The sequence below is a fragment of the Poecilia reticulata genome, chromosome 13 (genome assembly GCF_904066995.2).
Source record: "Poecilia reticulata chromosome 13, P_reticulata-male-v2, whole genome shotgun sequence".
Classification (NCBI taxonomy): Eukaryota; Metazoa; Chordata; class Actinopteri; order Cyprinodontiformes; family Poeciliidae; genus Poecilia; species Poecilia reticulata.
The window spans coordinates 1,526,496-1,549,063 of record NC_088842.1 but is presented as its reverse complement, the minus strand read 5'-3'; the positions used below and the strand labels follow the sequence as shown (position 1 = coordinate 1,549,063).

The 22,568-nt window shown below is 37.5% G+C and overlaps 2 protein-coding genes across 5 annotated transcripts in view; one reads left to right on the top strand and one right to left on the bottom strand.

Annotated features, from left to right (window-relative positions):
• nlk2 (nemo-like kinase, type 2) overlaps nt 1–22,568 on the bottom strand; it is a 58,138-nt gene that overhangs the window by 18,669 nt on the left and 16,901 nt on the right. For 2 of the 3 annotated variants that reach the window (XM_008425162.3, XM_081615099.1), the window contains one exon: nt 12,916–19,547. The exons of the other annotated variant lie outside the window; for it this stretch is intronic. In XM_008425162.3, coding sequence (XP_008423384.1) covers nt 19,493–19,547 — 55 coding nt within the window. In that variant the 3' untranslated portion in view covers nt 12,916–19,492. Of the gene's footprint in view, nt 1–12,915; nt 19,548–22,568 lie in introns of those variants that run through there. 3 annotated transcript variants of the gene reach the window in all.
• LOC103474307 (Na(+)/H(+) exchange regulatory cofactor NHE-RF4-like) lies at nt 29–11,554 on the top strand. 2 transcript variants are annotated; one of them, XM_081615101.1, is made up of 11 exons: nt 29–1,529; nt 2,824–2,873; nt 3,775–3,836; nt 3,918–4,129; nt 5,424–5,495; nt 7,761–7,893; nt 8,282–8,418; nt 8,514–8,721; nt 9,254–9,450; nt 9,517–9,636; nt 10,252–11,554. In XM_081615101.1, the coding sequence occupies exons 2-11, from the start codon at nt 2,836–2,838 to the stop codon at nt 10,282–10,284; spliced, it is 1,212 nt and encodes a 403-aa protein (XP_081471227.1). In that variant the 5' UTR covers nt 29–1,529; nt 2,824–2,835; the 3' UTR covers nt 10,285–11,554. The 2 variants fall into 2 exon arrangements, with proteins under 2 accessions (XP_081471227.1, XP_081471226.1); XM_081615100.1 differs by having other exon boundaries at nt 8,279–8,418.

Genomic DNA, 22,568 nt, shown 5'->3' with positions numbered 1-22,568 from the left:
TATCATGAACTACACACTTGAAATATTCAGAATAGCGCTTCACTTGGTGCTAATAAAAGGCATGTAAGCAGGAGGGTTTTCAGCCTGGATTTAAAGGAACTCTGCAAAACAGCAGCTTTGTTTTGAAGCTTGTTCCAGATTTGTGTTGCATAGAAGCTGAATGCTGCTTTTCTATGTTTGGTTTTCTGTGGATCTCTCATTTCATGGAGAAATCCACAGCTCAGGGGGGGGAATCTGTCCACAGGACAACTATTAGTCATCTCTGCACAAATGTGGTCTTAGTGGAAGAGTGGCAAGAAGAGAAAGTCATAGTTGAAAGAAACCTGTAAGAAGTGCAGTTAGCAGTTTGCCAGAAGCCGTGTTGGACACTGTGGTCAGACCAGAACAAAATTGCACTTTTTGGCGAAATATGCAAAACACTACGTGACGAAGAACTAAAACTGCACATGACTGATCACAATGAACACACCATCCCCACTGTTGAATATGGTGGTGGCAGCATCATGCTGTGGGAGTGCTTCTCTTCAACAGGGACATGGGAAGATGGTCAGAGTTGGTGAGAAGATGAATGGAGCCAAGTACAGAGCAATGTGTGAAGAAAACCTGTTGAAGTGAAAAGGACTGGAGAGGGGCGGAGCTTCAGCCTCCAGCAGGACAAACACCAGGCCACAACGGAATGGGTTCAAACTCAACATGTTCATGTGATGGAACTAAACCAAATCCGGAGTCAGTGTTGGAAAAAAAATGCATGTTTAAAGTAAAATATTCAAATGTTAGCAGTCACCACACTACCCCCAATTAAATGGATACAAATATGAGCCATGTGAGTAAACTGTCCTACATATTTAAAAAATGTCCTGCAGGAGACACTAACATATCCCCCAGTCTGGCAGAGTTCCAATGTTTTCTTTAGGGGTATGAAGGAGTTTTGGCTGCGCTTTAACAAGTTAAGTCTAATCATTGTTTTATTCTTACTGACGCGTAAAAAAGTTGCTTCGAGTAGCTATAGCAAAGTACAAACCAACACTGGTAAAATATAAATACTGTCAGGTGTCCCTCTAAAACCTTGGAGACTAAGAAAAAAGCTGTTTCAGCAACATGATGTAAAGCTAATCTTGAAATTGCTGTGTGGCTCTTTACAGTGATAAGCTTAATTTGGCTTTTACTGCTGAACTGGTTTAAGTAATTCAAGTACTGACTAATTCAGTAATTGTCTGAATGGATACTTTGTGTATCAAGTATTGAGTACAATAATCAGTTCTGTATTGTGAGGTGTACTTTAGGTTTAAGATACCTTTGATCCTGTACTGTAAAAATAAAAATAAAAAAATCCTGCAGCTTTCCACCGTAAGGTCCCAGACTGAGTTCACAATCATTTTCTAAGTGTTGGTCAATATTTAACCTAAGTATTTGTGAAGAAAGGAGTTACTATCTCACCTGTTGATTCTGAGTATGTTGTGGACTTTGTCCCTTCACAGTTCCTCTTTATGAGTCGCTGAAAACAGAGAACTCCATGTCATCCTCTGAAGGTAGGCTGGCTTTTCTGGCTTTCTTCTTTCAACTGATTTACATCGCCTTTGTGCTATTTATGCAGATGTTAGTTTTAATAATCACCAATACCCTCTTTTAATATTTTTATGACTTTTTGGCAAGTTGATAAAAATATATGAGTCTAGTACCAGCTAAGGCTACAAAAATGATCACAAATAGTAGTAGATACAGTATTATCTCTGAAGTGTTTTGCCTTTTAGTTTTAAAAAAAAACTATGACTCTTGACACCAGCACTAGTGGTTAAAGTCTTATGGTGTGGCATTATTTAAATCAAAATTTGATATTTTGGCCCGAGCAACAAATGCACTGCGAAGGCCTATTGTAATCACAAGATTTTCTTATTTATTTATATGTGGGTGTATGTCCATAAAGTAGCTAAATGTCTGTTTTTTTATTATAAACTCTAATACCAGCTCTCTTAATATTTTAGGAAAAAATTTATAAGTCAATTAGCCAAAGATGCCACTATTTTCATGGGCAGTATAAATCCTTATAACCTAAGTATTTAGGTTGTAAAAATTATTCAAATTAAAATTTAGATTTTTTCAAAAGCCTCTTGTTTGTGAATTGTTATGCACTCATTTATGACATCAAATATTTGGGTATATTTATTTCTGAAAATATGGGTGAAAAATGAAAAACAAAATATATGGAGGGTGATTGTCAATTTAGACCCAATTTATGACTGATCACTATCCAGCTTACTATCAATATTGCTAAATTTTGTACCATTAAAAAAAAAAATCAAATTAATTCTAGATATATTTGGAAGAAAAATACACACTACATCAAGTGAACAGATGAGACCAAATGCTTTGAGATTTTGATTTCATAAATGCTACTCTTAAAATAAATGGATTAAAATTGTGTCTATGGTGTCATCTTGCCAGATATGCATCAAATTTATCCTGAGGTGTGTTTTTATGATTCAACTTCTCCCTGTCAAACTTGTCAGTTTCACCAGGAAGTGTTATTGTATTGAGAGATTTTGTACAATATAATTTTACATCGGACATTTCACCCATATGTAATGACCATTAAACCACCGTCATTGTTTGATAAGGATTGGATGACAAAAGATGTTTGGTCAGTAATATGCCAGTCGACAGATATATGGTTAACTTTTGTCTTATGATGCTTTCTGTTGTAAATACAAACAACAAACAAATCAAAATGCTTTTAAGCTTATTATTAATGCCATTCCAAAACGGCTTTGTTATGTTTGGTTCCAGTTGCTTTGGCTCAGTCAAAAACTGTTCCTTGTTTACCAGAGTCTCATTGTCATGTCTACTCTCCACCAGGATGTGATGGACTGCCCACGGTAAGTCCACAATTTATTCTTTGAATTATCCTCCACCTCCTTAACTTTGCTGTTAATTCAAACATTTTAATAAATAAATGCTTCAGTAATTTGTTTAGTCAAGAAATGAAAAAGACATTTGTTTCTTTCAAAACCTTTTCGATATACGTTGTGTTCAGAGACCCGTTTGTGTTTGTGTTGTACTGGTACTGCTGTGAGACTCTGCAGTCATTTAGGTCTTACAGAAACTCATACTGGAGGAGTTTCTTACAGAAAAAACTCACTTCCATTATATTTGGCAGCGTACCTCTCTTACAGATGTAGGATAGGAGTATTGGAGAAGTTCATGTATGACAGGAAAAATCATGATGGATGATTTTAACTCTGCTTCCACTGCCTTCTTCCAGAAGGTTCTCTCTTTATTTGCTGCCACTTGGTGCTTTTTAGAAATTACGGTGTGCCATTTTATTTTTATGATGCGTTTATTTCCTTTTGAACTAAATGGTTTCTTCAGTCTTGCTGACATCAGGGCATAAACAGCACAGAATTTCCTTAATATCAATTAAATTAATCACTTCATTTATAAAGTGATAAAAGATGGTGACAAGTAGTCAGGTCCTCCTGAAGCAGTCTGGAGGACTGAAGAAGCCTCTGACTGAAGACACTGTTTTTCTATGATGGTCTTGTACACTGAATGCTCAGGCCTCTCCAGAATTTTCCTCCTTTTATGTAAAATACTTAAAATGAGGAACACTGTGGACAGTGGGTTTCACACTAGTCCACAGAATAAAACCAGCCTTCTTTAGGAGATTGTTGAGCCCATTATTATATAACAATAAATTCTACCAGTATTTGAAAAATATTTTTTGTGACTCTTGTTGTTTTACCTGGCCCAATTTCATCATAATTTTTTTTATTTTAGTTTTACGTTCAACCCAAAGGAGGGGATAGATAATCCAGCTCTGATCATCACTGATGATTTAGGTGAGTGTTGTTGTGTTTTTTGTGATTCTTTAATCACATTTTAGTGCGAGAGCAATGTTACTTATTCAGCTGTATGTCCAGAACCCGACCTGTGCATGGTACCCCGCCTCTGTCAGCTAAAGCGTGTGGAGGGTCAGAGCTTTGGCTTTCACTTACACATGGAACAGAACAACCACAGCATCATAATTAGAGAGGTGGAACCTTGGAGTCCTGCAGAGCACAGTGGCCTCAGAGGTGGAGAGCGACTGCTGGAGGTCAATGAGACATATGTGGGCAACATGGACTTTTTCAAGGTAAACCTCCAGAAACTCATGTGCCCCACAGGTGATGGGGAATATACAGTATAACCAACATATTATGTAATATACAGACACAATCCATAGCAGTTTGGAGAGTATGATGCTGGAAAATAAATGGTATAGAGATCTTTTCTGAACTTTTGTTTCCACCATCTTTCCTGCTAAAGACATTCTTAGGCTCACTAAAAGTCCTCACTACTTCTGACATTTTGTCATTGTATGAGCACCAAGGTGCTTTGTGAATACATTTTCTCTTACTGAGGCAACATTCTAAGAAAAATCTTAGAATTCCAGAAATTCTTAGAATTTTCCTGAAACAATGTCTCTAGGGTTGTTTGAGAATACAGGCCCCAACTTGTATGTGTTCTTCATACACATGGATGATAGACAGGCCACGATGGCCTGTCTATCATCCATTCTCTGGGTCTCTGTGAATTTATCCTTAGTGTTGACTCAAATGGGAATGTCCCAATATTTTTGAGTCTCAGGAGATGGATGAGTTGGCAGAGAGAGAGAGAGAGATAATCTCAATATTATCCAAGAACGATAAGCGACAGAGCTGCTATATACACCACTTCCTTCTTTGACCTCCAGTTGCCATCCTGTCAGATCTCAAGCAAAAGATGGGACAGATAGATAATCAGAAAAAGATGAAGAACCTTTCTGAAAATATCTCAGGGCTCTTAGAACTTGAATCGATAACATGTTGAGAGTTGAGTCATTATGCAAGCCAAAACTCCATATCCAATATGTTCTCTGTAATAGATGTTTGCTGTTGTTTTCATTTTTTGTGTTTGTATTTGTTAGTCTGGTTTATTGATTGATTGTTTTTCATACAGCTACCTGAAAATACTGTGTGGATTAGTTTTATTCAAGTTATAGCTCCAGGGTACATTTCTCTTAGGACTTGTCCTCTGAGTTACAGTACTAAGACAACGATCAACTCATTATTTATGCGAAAACATGTAGTGGAAAATAATTTGTCAGACTGATACTTAGATTTTTGTAAATAGCAAAATACATGTCAAGACATGCCCTCATGTCTTGATGACACATTGCAACATGTGAGTTAGGAATGAATCAGGAATTAATCGTTGTTATATTTGCTCTAGTGTTTTTGGAGCAGCACGGCTCCACTAGGCCAAACTAGCTGATTATTTGAGTCAGCCAGCAGGTCCTGATCTCTGAGTAGTCGTTCTGTCATGTTCTCCATTGTGTTGTCTGTGTGTAGTGGCTGTATGTTAGACATGATGTGCATAATTGATGTATTTTCCTTCATATTTCTCAGGTTGTGAGAAAGATCCAGTCATGTGGTTTAGACTTGTTTCTTCTGGTGCTACGGAGGGAAGAGTATGAGCAGGTACTGCATGCTAATGATAAACTGTTAAAGAGGTTGCTGGATTGGATTACTGTGAAACTAGAGCTGAAAAAACTAAATTGATTCATAAAAAATGTTAACACAATATTTTCTTATTTTACATACAAAAGTCCTGAACCTTTGTTGCATGTTTGTAGTACACTTGTAAATCTGGTGCACAAGCTACCTCCACAAACTGTGATGGACAACAAAGCAGCTTCTTGGACCACGATGGCGGTCTGAACAGTCGCTTGTGGCTAGAACTCCATAAATTACCACAAGTTTCTCTCTGATGTGTGTTATTTCACCCAACAAACTCCAATGAATACTAACAAGTTAATGAAGCAGTGTCCCAAAAGACAAAAACATCACAGGTTGCATAGAAAGTCATAATTTTCTATGCAACCAATTATTCTAATGAAGCCCCAGAGTGAAAACAAGGGTAAAGTCTTCTGGGGCAGGAGATACTGCCCAGTTCTCCTAAAGGCCATATTTGAAGCAATCATGAGTTTGAAGAAGAGAGTGGATACACAAGCTCAAAGACATTAGAGAAAAAAACGAGACAGAGCAGGGCCATGATTGCAAGCTTGGCTCTGCTAATGCTGAGGAAATGAAAGAATGCAATATGAGGATTTCAAAGTTGGAAAACACAAACAGCTATTCAAAGAGTACAATGACAGAGAAGAAGGATGAGAACATCAGAAGAACATTGTGAAAGTTTCAAAGAAGATTGTTCCTGAGCTGGACTCAAAAATGGGGAAAAAACCCAACAGAAACAGCAATGTAATTATCTTATTTGCCCAAAGGTAAATGTTTCATATGTGGAGAAAGGACTTACATTTTGTCAAGAAACTGGTTGTCTGGGTAGCTGCAGTTGTAACAGGCTCAATGAGAGGCCGTTGCTATGGCTACTCAGAGACATAGTGGGACCTTTACAGATATTTATTCTAATTTGCATATGCATTTAGGGGCAGAGAAATATAACATTTGCAGCTGCGCCCTGCACATGTAAACACAGTGTCCACATTGCCCACATCTTCTCTGACTGTAGTCAGTTTGCTGCAGGATGACGTGAGACTGAGTACAGTTCTTAAGAAGCAGGACGAGTTCGCAGCAGCTCTCACTTCTCACGCAGGTCAGTGGGAGAAGTGACTTCAAAAGTCTCCAATAACACACATTTATTGCATTATTTCAGCAAATTTAGAGCAACAAAGTACTTAAGTTTGCAACTGTGTTTTCCCTTGTTCTGACCACAGGAGGGACCACAGCCCCTCCACTACGTCTCCACAGACTTGGACATACATTCAGTGTCTTAGCATAGCAGAACATTGGTGAAACTTTTCAAAATGTTCTAAATTTGACAGGTTGTGCTTCCAGGAGGTTACTAACACTTTTATTTGACTATTTCTTTAGTTGAATAGGTTGGGAGGATGGATGAATGGTAATTTATCTGGGAAAACTACAGAAACCCATAGATATCAACTACAGGTTTTAAAAGGTCATGATGAGAATCACCTTCGCTTGTTCAAAACTTGAAAATTACTGGGAAAGACAGATATTGTACAAGTCCTACTATTGTACAAGTTGTCACTCAACAAGTCCACTAGTTGAGTGACCATCCTTGTACTGATCTGACAATGTTTAAACCTGATGTCCTGTACCTGAGGGACCCTCGCCCATCCCGCTTTTCCCCCTTCTATCCTCTACATCAGGGGTGTCCAAAGTGGGTCCTCGTGGGCCGGCATCCTGCATGTTTTAGTTCTCTCCCTGGTGGTTGTAACAATCTTTTCAGCATGTCAGTGTTCCTGTTAGGCCTCTAATAAGTCATCATTTGATCCAGGTGTGCTAAACCAGGGAAAGAGCTAAAACATGCAGGATGCCGGCCCTCCAGGACCCACTGTGGACACTCCGGCTCTACATCCAAGCATTTACATCATTACCTGTGGACATTGCAATAATGTTGTGAAATTAGGAACTCTTGCACTCTGTTTGCATTGTTCTCAGTTTTGTAGGTTGTCTTTGAAAGCAGAAGAAAACCAACAAAAAATTTGATGTGAGATTGTGTCTTTCATACAGTGTATGTAAATATGTGTTTTCAATTAAGCTGTATGATTGACTAAGTCTTTAGTAGGGTTGATTTAACTTCATTTAGCAAAAGCATAACTGAAATTGGAAAAACTATGTAATTACAGTATATGCGAGTTATTGTCACTGCACAGGGTGTAACCTTCATTCTCCACTTTGCTGACTCCTGCTGTGCCTCATCAGGCAGTGGTCATGGATTTAGACATGCAAAAGCTTGCAAAAGCCACCAAAGGAGACAGGTGGACTCGCCCAAGACTGTGTCACATCACCAGACATCCAGATCATGGACTGGGGATGACCATCATACCAATTACTGGTAACTTCCACTCATGTTTTGACAATTGTGTTTGTTGGCATCCTCAGATAACAACAAGCACATTTTGTGACCTCTGTTCTTCTAAGACGGTGCGACGAGGGTATTTATTTCAGTTCTCTTTTGTCTGCCCATTGTCCGTTTGTCTTAAGTTGATCTAAATGTTTCTTGCTTATTACACTGCTTTCCTTATGATTGTGTTCTGTATTCAGAAACAGAAAAAGTTTACCGTTTTCCTACAATAAGATTTTTATTAACATAACTTGTAACCAAAAATCATATTGGTTTGCCTTGACTTTCCTAGAATTCTGTTGCTTAAGGTTATTAGTAGAGCATACTTACCAAACAATTTCTTGTGAACATCATGGTAACAGCGTGGTTGTGTCAGAAGGTCAGAGGGGTCGATACATGGTGAACACGGTATCTGATGGTCCAGCAGAGAAAGCCGGTGTCCACTTTGGAGACATTTTAGTCTGGATCAACGGAGTCTCTGTGTCAGGGCTCACAACCACCAGTCTGAACAGAATTGTAGGTATATCCTGCCCTCAGTAATATCTGACACGGTTCATTGGTTGACTAGGAGTCTTCTAAGATTGTTTTAAGATTGTGTGTTTGGTTATCAGGTAAAGAAGAGTGGGAACTCGGTGACAGTGCTGGTTATTGACAGTGACAGTGAGTCCTGTTATCTCAGGCGGAGGATGCCCATCCTTCCTACGCTGGCAGAAAGCAACAACCTTCCCTACTACGCTAAGAACTTACATTTGCTGAAAAGACCTGATGGATTTGGTTTTTTGCTAAGACAAGAGAGAGTGGTACCCCCACAAAAGATAGGTGAGTAACACAGGAAATAACAGGCCACTCCTGCAATCCATCACTGAGATTAACATGAACTCACCCATTTACAGGATCTCATACATTCATCTGATTAAATAACCTCTGAATTTTTTAGACTACCATTTTTTTCTCACATTTTCCATCAGTCATTCTGATTTGACTCAACCATTACAGAAAGCTACCAAAGAAATAACAAGAATACTTTCAAGCTATAGTTACAGAAGTGAAACTCTCTTTATAACATTTCTATATTCACCTAAAAATGTTGTAGGTGCTTTCTGGTTTTGACATGCTTGCCTTCCATCAGCTTGGTGCTAACCATTTTTATATACTCCTGTAATCACTTCAAAACTTACTGAAACTGTTTAGTACAAGCTGGCAAAATTATGTCATAGTTATGATTGGGTAAACGAAGAAAAACGGCACATTATTCATGTCAGTGACCTCAAACACTTCACCCTGAGAAATTTACCAACAGAGCAAATGTACGTCCAATAAACACCTGCTGTTCTTCATCTAAAAATGCCAGCTCCTGTACTGAGGGAAGTGGATGTGGGGAGTGCAGCAGAGGAAGCAGGTATGCAGGACGGTGAACTGCTGCTGGCCGTTAATGGTGACCATGTTGAGTCCTTGGAACACGAGGAAATTGTCAGACTGATAAGAAAAAGTGGTGACAAAGTCACACTAACGTCTATGTCTGTACAAGGAAGAAAATATTATAGAGAGGTAGGTAAAATTAATATTAAATATTGTTAACTACTATATTTAGTTAGGATTTCTCCTCTCTGTCAGTTAGGAGTGCCTCCTCTCTTGTTCCATGAAGAATATTCTCTCAACTGCAACAACACAATGAGCAATCAGGATGACCGGGATACAGTCCACCTTGATCACTCTGGAAACATAATCCCACAGGTATGTCAACAGCAGCTGAAATATTTGTTTCAGCTCGACGGCCTTAGGCCTGTGGCAGCTCATCTAAAGTTAACTGATCAAGTAAGACTAGTAAAACAGAGATACCTCTGCAACATAATAAGTCAACCACTGACATTTTTATACCTGTAAAAAGAACCTTTGCTCAAATGTTCTCAATTCCATTCCACCAGCTTTCTGTACACGTCTCAATTTTAGCTATAAATCATGTCCACCTTTAGGTATTTAAGCACAAGATATCTCTTTATTTTGAAAGGCGCTAGATAGCACTTAAATCGGTGATATCTAGTTTTATATATATATATATATATATATATATATATATATATATATATATATTATGGTATGGCACATTGGTCATTTTCACAAGCAGAAATTTTAACTGTTTAAAATTAGTAAAAATTATTTCAAAGTGTAGTTTTTCATTCATTTTTTCAGTTAATTTTGTCAAGTTTTTCCTTCTCCTTTGGTCCTTTTGTGTTTGTTTTCCTTTATATTTTGCTCCTTTCTTGTTGATCGGTGGTATTATTGGCACCATTGTGAAATTCATATTAATTATTTGAAAAATAGTGAGTGAATTATCTGTTGTTTTTCCAGCTATCAGAGAGAACAGAGGATGTTTTTCTGTGATGAAAAAGACGTGACCAAAGGCGATCAGCAGTTGGAGGAGGAACCTGGACGGATCAGCAGAAGTCAATGTGTCAGGATGTAAATGTAATGTTTGGAATTTGCCTGTTCAGGAGAAGGCGTTGGATGAATCATTGCAGTACAGTCGTCTCGTTTAGTAACATATATCTACATTGTTTTCTAATATCATGTTCGGTAGAAAAAGATGTTAAGTAGAAAAATAATCAAGGCCGATGTCAATTCTCATATACTGCATTTGTATAAAGTGTGAACTGATCAACAACCTTTTAAACATCTGAACAAACATCTTATTTGTTGGTTCCCACAGTGCTTTAAAATGTTGAAATGTAGTTTTTTCTTTGTTTTTAAGTGATTTTTAACAATTGAAAAACCCAGAAGGGTTTTTTAAACACTGGATGAAATTGACATTAAAACTGTGTGGTGTATGTGCATGTATGCGAACTTGGGGAAAGCAGACATTTTTCTTATTGTGGCATTGATTGATGGCTGATATCACAGTCGGATTTAACTAGACTGAGAAAAAAGGAACGCGTCTTTTTATTTGGTGTATGTAAATTTCTGGTTTCAACTGTAATTATGTATTTTATTTCTAGAACAGAGTCGTGGAAAAGAAGAGATGACATTGTTAAAAAGTCATTTATTGTCCACAACAGTATTTTCCAGATGAACATGTTTCTGTAAATATAACTTTCTAAACAGTTTTTAAATGCATTATTTAATGAACCGCAAATTGTTTTTAAGGTATATCTGATTAAAACACCAAATATCAAAACTGTGATTGCAATGGTTCTCCAATTGTTAATTTGTGGTTAATGTCTTATTTAAAGTCTAATTATTGTAAAAAAGAAAATACTTCCCATATAAACACATCCAACATAGGAGATGTAATCTACTAAAGCTTTTCAGACAGGTCGGGAAGGGAAACCACGGTAACAAAAGTCTAGATGCTAATCTGTTTTTTATAGATATTGGACTACATGATGGTGGAGCATTTCCTCCATGGTTAGTAATGGCTATTTGTGTACCTTCTCCATAATGCAGTATATTTGATATCTTTTTGATCATATGTACTTATAAGGCCTTAAGAGCCTTTATATTCTGACCTTAACTATTTATTCCAAATCCATAATTATGGGCTGACAGTCCTTATGATTGACGACTGCCATCCATCTCCATTGCATCATCCTCATTAAAAGTTATATATGGTTTGCATACTTGTCAGTTTGTGCAGTAGACCACGCTATGGCCTTTTATATGGTAAATTAAACTAAATAAAAGCAAGAATTTACAATTGACTATTTTTATTCCTTTATTTCTTGATTTAAATGCTAGAAGTGTAAATCTGACAATGACATGCACCATAGCGCCATGCTAGTTTTGGTGATTTTGTGGTTTTTACTTTTTTTATCTGGGTTTGGAGATCTGGCACATGGCTCCTGACCAGAGGAGGATCTGCACCTTGCTGACTGACCCAACGTTCCCAGTGGACTTTGGAAGCGATGTGGGTGTCACTGAGAGGGTACCAAATCGCTGGAAACCTCTAGTCATATCTGTCCCAAAGATTCCCCATAAAGAACTTCAACAGCTGCAGGCCAGTAGCTCTAAAATCCCACCTGACAAAGACCCTTGAATGACTGGGCCTTGTGCAGACGTGCCACCTGGTGAGCGCATCGCTGGACCCACTTCAGTTTGCCTATCAGCCTGGAACTGGGGTGGATGATGCCATTGTTTTTCAACTTTTCCACTGCCTTCAACACCTTTGGCCCCAAGAGTAGAAGATCCCGGGTTAACCAGCTACGCACCAAGCATTGCAGAAAAACCACATTGTTGTAGGAAAAAACAGGCTGTACCAGGCAAGAACCAGGCTGAGGTACAATCCAGAGGTGATGTGGCATCAAAGAACAGCAGGAACAGGTAGGAAAAACAAGGCCAGTAAAGTTATGCAAACTTTGTCAAACTTTAGTCAGTTGGAGAAACAACAGCCACGCGCGCATCCACTGGCTGAAGGTCCTTCAGTCACGTTCATGAAAGTCAAGAACTAAATGGTGTTTAGACTTTAAATTAACCTCTGGACTCATCGTTCAGGTAGAATATTGTTCAATTCTGAAATATTCTCTGGTAAATTTAACAATTAAAGATGAACAAACATTTTCTGTGTTAAGAAAATAAATGTAAAATAAGCTAGTTTTAAAACTTTAAATGTCTTGATTGAAATAGCCTAATTATAGTGTTAAAATTAATAACTTATTCGGCCCTATTGACCTTTATTTTACCTGTAGTTACAGCAGATTGTTTGCTAAGATCTTTTTGAACTGCCCTTTGTCTGTGTGGGAAACAATCAGGAGAAGAGATTTCCTCAAAATATATTATAACTTAAAATCTTCAACAGGAGCTACATGGACCCAGCAAACAAAACATGTAAAAAAGAGGACAGTCATTTTCTATCAATTCGTATTCTCAATACTGAACTTTGAATCCAGCTGTTGTGGTGGAAACAGTGGCTTTTACTCCCTTCCTCTCAGAGTGAAAACCCTCAGGAAATGCTTGGAGAGCAGCACTTTGGAGCACTTCGATTCAAATGTCAGAGGCAATAAAGCGAATCAACATAGTAGCTTGAATAAACAGTCAGCTGTTTAATTATTCTCATCTCCATGAATTTAAAAAGGGATAAATAACTCAAGGTCAGTGAGATCAGGAGGTAGAGACTGAAACATAGAACCCTTTATACATATTCACACAGTGTTGCTCCAAGAACATCATTAAAAACAATAACAAAAGACATATCCTTGGATATTTGTACATCTCTGTGGTATATACATCATGTATTCTCTGCCTAATACTGTACTTACAAGATTTTTAAAAAATCTGAATATATAGATATACATTTGTAGATTTAAAAAATAAAATCAAACTCCAGAGCCTCTAAAATAGGCAGGCTAATAGTTTCAATACAGTGATATTGATTAAGCAGAGTTGCTTTTCTATTTACTATTAACACAGTTACTCAAAGTGTGATGATCACATGCAAACCAATACTACATTACAACTGTAAAAGTATATTACATGTACGTTATATGAGAGTATTTGTAGTGAATATGTGTTATATAAATAACATGAGTTAAACTGAAACTGAATTATTTATCCTCTACAGTGATCTTTTGCCAATATGGAAAACTATTATGGTGAAAATCTTCACTCAAGTACTTGTCACTCATCAACAGTGACCTGCATGAATAGGCTATATGGAGCTAATCTGCACACAGTTCTTAATTACAACAGGTAGAATAAAGACTGTATCAGTATATCATGAGTACATTCTGGTTCTGCAGCGTTAAGAGTCTGAATTTTTATTTTATTTTTTTACCTCATCAGGATTGGAGTCTGGATAGCAACATGGGCTGCCTACAGGGAAGCGTCGACAAAAAAGAAATACAAAACTAAAACAGGTTAGACACCAAACATGACTGGAAAAACAGGAAGAACAGTCAACTGCAAAAAAAAGTCACAGGACTGTGAAGAAGTGTAGTGAAGCCAAGTTCACAGTGGACCACAAAGCAACCTCAGTGATTCTCTGCTCTTCAGCTGTTGCCGAGTAGAAAGCAGCTGGATTTAATATCTTGGTTTTAAAGACTGTTCGACTGTCTAAGAGCCTCGTTTAGTTCTAATGATCAATAGGGCTGTAGTGATACAATAATCTCACGATACAATATATATTGTGATATTCAGCAAACGATATAATTCAATACACTTTTGCGATTTTCTGAAAGATTTTAGAGGGACAGAGTGATTTTGGTGACATTTTGTGACTGTTATAGAGTTAGATTGAATTAATTTAACTGAAAACTGATTAAAAGCACCAACTACACAATACCTGGCTCTGGTTGGACATGGACACAGATTTAAAGTTGACAGCCGGACAAAATGAATCAAAGAAGTGGTGAGAAAACATGTTTCTTTTAGTTGAAACAGTACAAACTGTAGCTTACATGCATTTGTAAAGTAAATAAATGCACCAAGTACCTGCTCTGAATAGTTTGATACCATTTTAACCTTGACGCTTAACATCTGAAGGAATCACTCTAAGCCTCACTCTCCCAGCGAAGCAAGCAGTGAGTGAGCAAGGTGACAGTTGGATGTTATGACACTTGCGGATGAATATAAATTTTTTTCTAGGAAAGAAAATATTGATATATATCGCAAAATCGATATCATTACACAGCCCTAATGATTAATGGGGTTAATAAAGAGCAGCAAGTACAATCCCAGACTTACTGACTTGTCAACGTCACCCACTTAATTTAATTTCCTCCCAAAGGGCCAATCACACTAACAGCGTTGTTCCACATTTCATTCATTATGCAATTCTATACTTTTAAGACTCGATTTTCATATAATCAGTTATTCATTTCCAACCAGTGATACACAGTAAAATGAGCAGTGAAGAAACACAAAGAGTCAATTTCAACACCGAGTCAGGGAGCACGTGGTCCCAGCCTGTAGTGTTAAAGTTACACTGATCATTGTTCATTTTTAAGAGTTGATTTTACTCTGATTAGAGTTAAATTGAGTTACACGGTAAACTTAATTAACATCAATTGTTAATATATTTTCGCTCTATGGAGATACATAAACACTTCCAGTGTTACTCTTCAAGCGTTATTCTGATTAATATCCAATAGTGTCAGATGACAAGCTGCTGGATTGTAGCGACAGCAGTCTGACAGAAGCAAGGCTGCAGTTTTGCACCATCAGCCCAACACCAAGACCAGTGTCCTGCTCAGGGACACAAACGACAAGGGCAGGTGGAGCGAGAATTGGACTGAACCAACAATCGACCGATTGCAGAGCGAACTCCTACCGCTGTCATCCCCTGAATAAGATATTTCTGTGCTAAACCCATTTTTTTGTGAAATTACATATTTCTGTGATAAACCTAATTAACTGATAAGACATGGAATTTGTCTTTGACCTACAAATGTTATATATATATATATATATATATATAATATTTGTAGCTAGCTTCAGATTTTAAAACATTTGTAAAATAATGCATTTTCACACACCTTTTTAAGTGTCACTTTGCAAATGATAAAATCTAAATCCACAATTTAAGGCTGCATAGTAATCCTAAAAGTTACAAACTACAGAGGTTAGAGATCTCACTCCTCTAGTCCATTTATAACTCAAAGATCACAAGATCATAATGTTATTGTCTTCTTGGTGATGGAAGTGCAGGGGCTGGTTAGTGGAACAGAATTTCCACTGGGGGTCAAAGTCTAATTTCCTAAATGACTATGGAAGCCACAGTAAAAACCACTTATTTTATTTTTCCTGTAAAAATCTGAGAAACCAGATTATGTGGGTCTGTAACTCACTCCAACACAGAACTTTAGACATATTGGTTCAAGAACCAAGACATTAAACTGAGCTGCTCTCTAATCAAGCATAGACAAGGCTGTCAGGGCCATGTGGGACAGGAAGGCAACAAGGTTTACACAAAATAACGTCGTTTAAAAACCTAGGCGTTGTGATTAGTTGACAAATGAATGATCGTTGCTGTGGGACCAGGCGCTACGGCAACACTGAGCTCCAGCTCAGCTTCCTCGGCGGGGCTCCTTCCTCATTAGCTCCTGCATTTGTTCCGTGGCAGGTAAAGGATCGATCATGTTCATTCAAAGTGAAACATCGACACTGAAATTCTTTTACCACTTTTCCACAGTAGTGTGACAGTGTTTGCCCTTCCTGATTTCCTTTTTTTTTTCATCTTCAAACCAAACCAATTTCAATATAAGTCAAAGACAACACAAACAACGAAAAAAAAAAAAATAACACTTTTGAAATGTGTTTTGAAAGGGAAAACAATCCAAACCTTTAAGGCCCTGTGTGAAAAAGTGATTGCTCCACCCACTTACACGTGATTCATCACCGTTTCAATCAGGATCATTGTTTCAATCAAGGCATCACTTTGAACGTACTTCACTGCCTGACAAGGTGAAGTACATCACATGATCCTCAAAGGCTAAACATCATGCAGAGATTCACAGAAATTCAGGATAAAAAAGAAAGAAAATAATTGAGATCAATCAGTCTGAAAAGGATTACAAAGTAGTTTTTAAAGTTTTTGGACTCCAGTGAACCACAGCAAGAGCCGTCATCCATTATCCACACAGTGGTGAGGCTTCCTACGAGGCCAGCTGACCAAATTTACCCTAAGAGCACAGCGGCCACTCATCCAACAGGTCACAAAACACTCAACAACATCCAAACAACTGCAGGCCTCACTTGCCACACATAAGGTCAGAGGTCATGTTTCCATCATGAAAAAAAGAGATTGGACAAAAAGGGCCTACCTGAGAGAGTTCCCCAATGAAAACCACTGCTGGGCAAAAAGAACATTAAGACTGGTCTTTGAAACATTCTGTAGAGTTATGAGACAAAACGTTAAATTCTTTTCAGATGTGTTAAAGTAACACTGGTTCAACACTGCATTTCAGAAAAAGAACAGTAGAGCATGGTGGTGGTAGTGTGATGGTCTGGGGCTGTTTGCTGCTTCAGGTTCTTTTAAACTCGCTGGAATAAACAGAGTTTTACCAAAACATCCCGAAAGAGAAAGTCCGACCATCTGAAGCTGAAATAAACTCTGGTTCTGCAGCAGGACAATGACCCACAACACAGCAGCAAGTTCACCTCTGATTGGCTGAAGGAAAACTGAAGACCATTGATGGTCAATGTGACTGAATTAGAACAATTCTGCATTAATGTGTGGCTCAAAATTCCCCCACAGCTGGAAAAGACTCATCACAAATTATTGTGATAATTTGATTGCAGTTTGTTTCCCCTGTTTAGGGGGAATTCACTTTTTCACAAAGGGCAAATGCAGATTTGAATTTTTTCCTCCCTTAATAATGAACACCATTTAAAAACGGCACTTTGTGTTTACGGATGTTGTCTTTGACTAATATCTAAATTTGTTCAATGTTTTGAAACACTTGAGTGTCAAATATATATATAAAAAAATGAAATCAGGAAAGAGGCAAACCCTTTTTCACACCACTTTACACATATTGCTTTTCTACAGAAGGTTGTTGACATGCACTTCAACTACATTTACAGTCACAAAGATTCAATCTTTAAGGCCATGACTTGACAAAGCAAATGTGTTTTATTCCAACCTCATCACAACAGAGCTCGTCAAAAACAACGTGGGTTTGTTTTTTGGGGGCTAATCGGTGAGATCTGTGTTTCTTCACACACAGGAGGGCTGAATATTTTAGAAGAATGCTAACAGATTGAATAGATTCCAAAGGCAAATCTAAAGAATGTTACTATTAAAATCATGAAAATGATTCTACACATGAATTTATATAAATTACTCTGCAGTTGGAGAACATTATAATCAGATAGAGGTCCTAAAATGCTGATGGGATTCAGACTATGGATTATTTTTGGGATACATGAATTCTTTGCCACAACCAAAATGCTTTTCATAAAGAGCTACTCAAATCTTGTAATGCAGTGGTTCCGACCCAGAACCTTTCCCAGGGAATATTTTACGTTTTTAAACAAGATACTCTTTGTAGAGGTGTGGTCGACTATAAAAACGAACATGTACAAACAAAAGAGCAAGAAATAGTTGATAAAGTTAGATATTCTTTCCAACATATCAAGTCTCCACTGAGACCAGAGATTTAGATGCAAGGTCTGCACAAAATATGCTATTCATGCAAGTTTCAGCACAAAACCAGGCTAAGAAACGACATCCTTGCTGACCCAAGAGCAAAGCAGCCCAGTGTCTGAATCTTACAGTAATTTTGAAAGTGTTTGGAAAAAGTTCTATTGTATTTTTTTTTTTTACTTGAGTATTTCTGACCCAATTCAAATGTCCAGTAAATGAAGACAGACTCCACATGTTGAATGTTATTCAGTAGCATACCTCCGACATTAGCAGCTTTACTTAAAAGTCTAACTTTTCATCATAAATATTACAGCCAAGATCAGCTAAATATTCTGCAAAGTGATAAATGCATTAATACTTCTTGAATTAAAACATTGTTGTTTTTTTTAATTACATAAACCAATTAAAAAGACAATTTCTTCCTCGCTTTCTCAAAATCAGAACAAAACTCTCATGTTAGATCAGTTAGAATTACATAAATTATTTCCATTTATTAATTGCCAGTCTTTTTGGCAACTTTCTTTAAATTCACAAGTTCCCGTACATTTACTCAGAATCGGTGATAACTGTCTTTTACGCTGTGAATGGAAACTTCTGGTTTAACATGCAAGAGCAGGAGCAACTGGGGTTGAGAGTGAAAGGACTGAGAGGGAGAGGAAAGGCTGGGAACCACTGCTCCATCAGAACCGGGACATCCAAACTGAAGGAAGTGATCATGCAAGGAAGGTTCGATGGCAGAAGCTTTAGAATTCCTTCAACTGAAACCACTTGGAACATCAGGAGCATCCTTCTATAAAATCTATGCTTATCCTTCTACATTTTTGCATAAAGTGAAAACTGTGCAGACGAACTCCCATTTAGAAAGCATTGATTACCTCGCTGCATAATTCCTGCCCGAGGTTCCTAATCTTTGGTAAATTAAATATTTGATGAGGAAAAAAAAAAAAAAAAGAAAGAAAAGACAAATGCTTCCAACAACCAAAGTTTAAACATTTTTCACATCTCTCAAACACCATGGTTTTTTTTGTAAAACTTGGGGCATCTGTCCATTCTACAGACACATTTACAGTTGATTGTCTGGATATGAAGCAATGTGGGATCTAAAGAACCATTGCAACATTGCTGGTTGATGTAATAACAGGAATATGCCAAAGTGTATGGTTTGCAATAAATGTAAGTAGTTTACATCTGGCAAAAAACCCCAAAAAAAATCTATACATCTTTGCAGGTATTGGGTACTATCATCAACAACTGTACTTTGTTTTCTAAAGATGTTATTGTCTACTCAGCAACTAATACATTAGTACACCTTCAACATTTGTTCTATCAAGCTGCTGTCCCATTTATTTTTTACATCAAGACTTCAAATCCAAAAGGTACCAGTCGTTTTCTCCATGTGTCCACTTGAATAGATCAGAGCCGCAAGTTCTTCACTCCAGTGAAATGCTACGTAATTATTAGGTGCTTCCGGGTTCCAACAGGTCAGCTGGGGAAAAGGATGGTGCACAGCAGCATCTATTCCCACACAAGCGGAGACGGAGGCATTTCAGAGGGTTGAGCTACTGTGGAGCTGTTTAAAAGCAGGCCAACAAATTAATCAATGGGGAGTACTCATTTGTTTATTGGCTCAAAGCAATGCCTATATGGTTAAGTACAATATGATTATTCATGTCGTAATAATTCAACACACAAAGTTCATGTCAATATTTCAACCAGAGACTTCATTAAACTGAAATCAATATTATAGACACTTAAAAACAAGCGAGTCAATGGCCACACAATTCCATGTGGACGGAAGATGACGGGCCGACTTTACCTTGATTGTTCGGCAAGATTTACGTTAAAATAAAATATCAGAACATATTGCTTCATGAAAATTTCTGATGTTCTTTCAGTGTTGCAAGAAAGATGTCTGAGGGCAAAACCTGAATAACAGCAATTTAATTTTAGCGTAAATGTACAATGGGCAGCAGCAGTATACAGCAGCAGTATACAGCAGCAGTATACAGCAGCATACAGTACACACCTGTGTATGTACTGTATTTAATGCTTCGCCAATTTACGACGACCAACTTTGAGGTATTTCATTGGGATGTGGGATAAACCAACACAAACTGTAAAGTGGAAGACCAATTATCGTTTCCCTTTTTTATGAAATCGAAATCTGAAAAGTTTGGGACGGTATTCAGATCCATCATAGAGCCACTGTTGGTAGTTAAAGTTTTTGCACATCTTCAGACTGAAGTCATTGCAAATGGAACTTGCTCTAGCTTCCTTTCATCAAACACTTTCTTCTCGTCATTTGAAGGTCAGAATGGGGACGGCATGTCTCAGATTTGTCCTGTTAGCTGAATGTCCCACATGAACCCATGTTACCAAAGGCTACATGCTGCTTCTGGTGTCATTTAAAAGGTATTTTCTTCATCAGTGTCAGAGTAAAGGAAAAAATAATAATAATAATATATGAAGCCATGCTTCCCTTTCGATCCATTTCAAAATGGTATTTTATCCATTGTCAAATAGACAAGTGATTGTGTTGGTCTATTACACAAAATACAAATAAAATATACTGGAGTTTTATAGTAGTTCAGAGGTGATAAATGTGGAAATGTATTAAGAGCGTGAACACTTTTGCTCACTGCAAAAATGCTGAAGACAGCCTTTATGAGATTTACAATCTTTACAGATGTTTCAAACTTGGAGTTCCTACTAACAGACTTGCTTCAGTAGATTTTTGAGATGAGAGCTTTTGGCTTCATTAGACCAGTTGAAGGCAATTGGATCCAAACCAGTTTAAAAGAACAAAACATACCACCAGACGGTTGGATTGGAAGATATTCTCAGAATTTAGACACCATATTTTGTTGCACATCCTATAAATTAAAAGATTTAAAATACTTCAGCTTTAACCCACAGGTCTGGACAAAATGTGTCGGTTTTTAAAGTTTTGGTTCCATAACAGCATGTTTTAATGAGGTGGGGAAAACACCTGATGACAGGTTAAACACTATGTCGATGTTTAACCTAGATTGGCCATAACAGTCAACCTGAACTGTTGCCATGGTTATTCAGACACAGTCACAGGGTATTTATTCAAATTTACATATGTATTTATAGAAGGAGTCAGGGCGGTCTATGTGGCAGCTGCACATGGTTTTATACATGTGAAAGTTTTAGTGAAATATTTCCCTACGCCAGCTTTTAGTGCAGTGGTCCCTAAACTACGGCCCGCGGGCCAGATCCAGCCCGTCTCCACATTTGGTCCGGCCCCCTGAACAATACCAGAGAGCATTCAATTTTTTTTCATATACCATATTTTCCAGACTATAAGCCGTTTATATGTGGATTTTTCTTCAACCACCAGGGGGCTCTTTAGCAGGAAGTGAATCATTGGAAGTCAAAATTGGAAATCAAAGAAGAAAGCGTCCATTAAAACGGAATTGGCTTTTAATAGGGAATTGAAATTTGAGAATGTTGATCAGTTAAATAGCATTGAGGGGAAATGATATTTAACAGTTTTTTTTTAATAATACTGGGATCATTATGAGAATTGGAGGTATAGATATTAGGATCCAGTAGATGGCAGTAGTGCAACAATAATGGATGCAAGCTGCTGTTGAAATCTAAAGAAGCAGCAGAAGAAGAAGAAGGAGCCCATTTTTTTACTTAGCACATGCTAGTAGCAACACGAAGGATCAGCACTTTTACTGTTACAGTTATCGTTCAGAAACTACTGTAATCAGTTCAGTTAAATCTAAACTTGGCAACTTTTTCTTTTTCAACGTAATAAATGTGATATTCAGTTGACCTGTTATGACTCAAATGTTGGCTGTCCGCCTCCCTCTGCTGCTGCTGCTGCATCGCTGTGGAAAACCTGGAGCGGCAGAGATATCTGAGGCTTATATGTGTATGTTTACTGGTTTAAAAAAAAACTTTGTTGTTGTGGTTTATAGTCTGGTGCGGCTCATAGTTAGGAAAATACGGACTATAATCCTTCCTGGATTTTTTCTGTGAAGAACCCAGAGAGGGTTATTTGATTGTGCTTTTTGGAAACCAATACATTTTTACACTTAGGCTCTCCTACAATCATCACACTTTTTCTGTTACAAACTGACTCCGGCCCCCAGCAGAGAAGGGAAAAGTTATGTGGCCCTCACAGGAAAAAGTTTGGGGACCTCTGTTTTAGTGTAAAAGCTGCTCACTTTTTAATACATGTTTTTGATGAGGAAACAACATTAGAACATGATATAAATCTAAAAAAGTCAATTTGACATAATACTGCCCCTTTAAGTTTTTAAGCAGAGGCAGGAAGATTTAGTCAGACTGACAGATATTTAAGACTCTTCATATAATCATTCATCTTGACAAAAAACCCTTGAAAAAAAGTAACATGATGTTTGCTATGGTGTGATTTTTGGTGATTCAGCATTTTTTTTTTTACTAAACATCACTAAAACTTGTTTAGCTAGGTAGCTTTCTATACCTGCTGTTATCTAACCAAGTTTAAAAACAATAAACATGTTCGATAATTGTAAAACTGCAACAGCTCTGGATGAAGAAAAATGTTACTTTATTACTTCACTGAGTAACA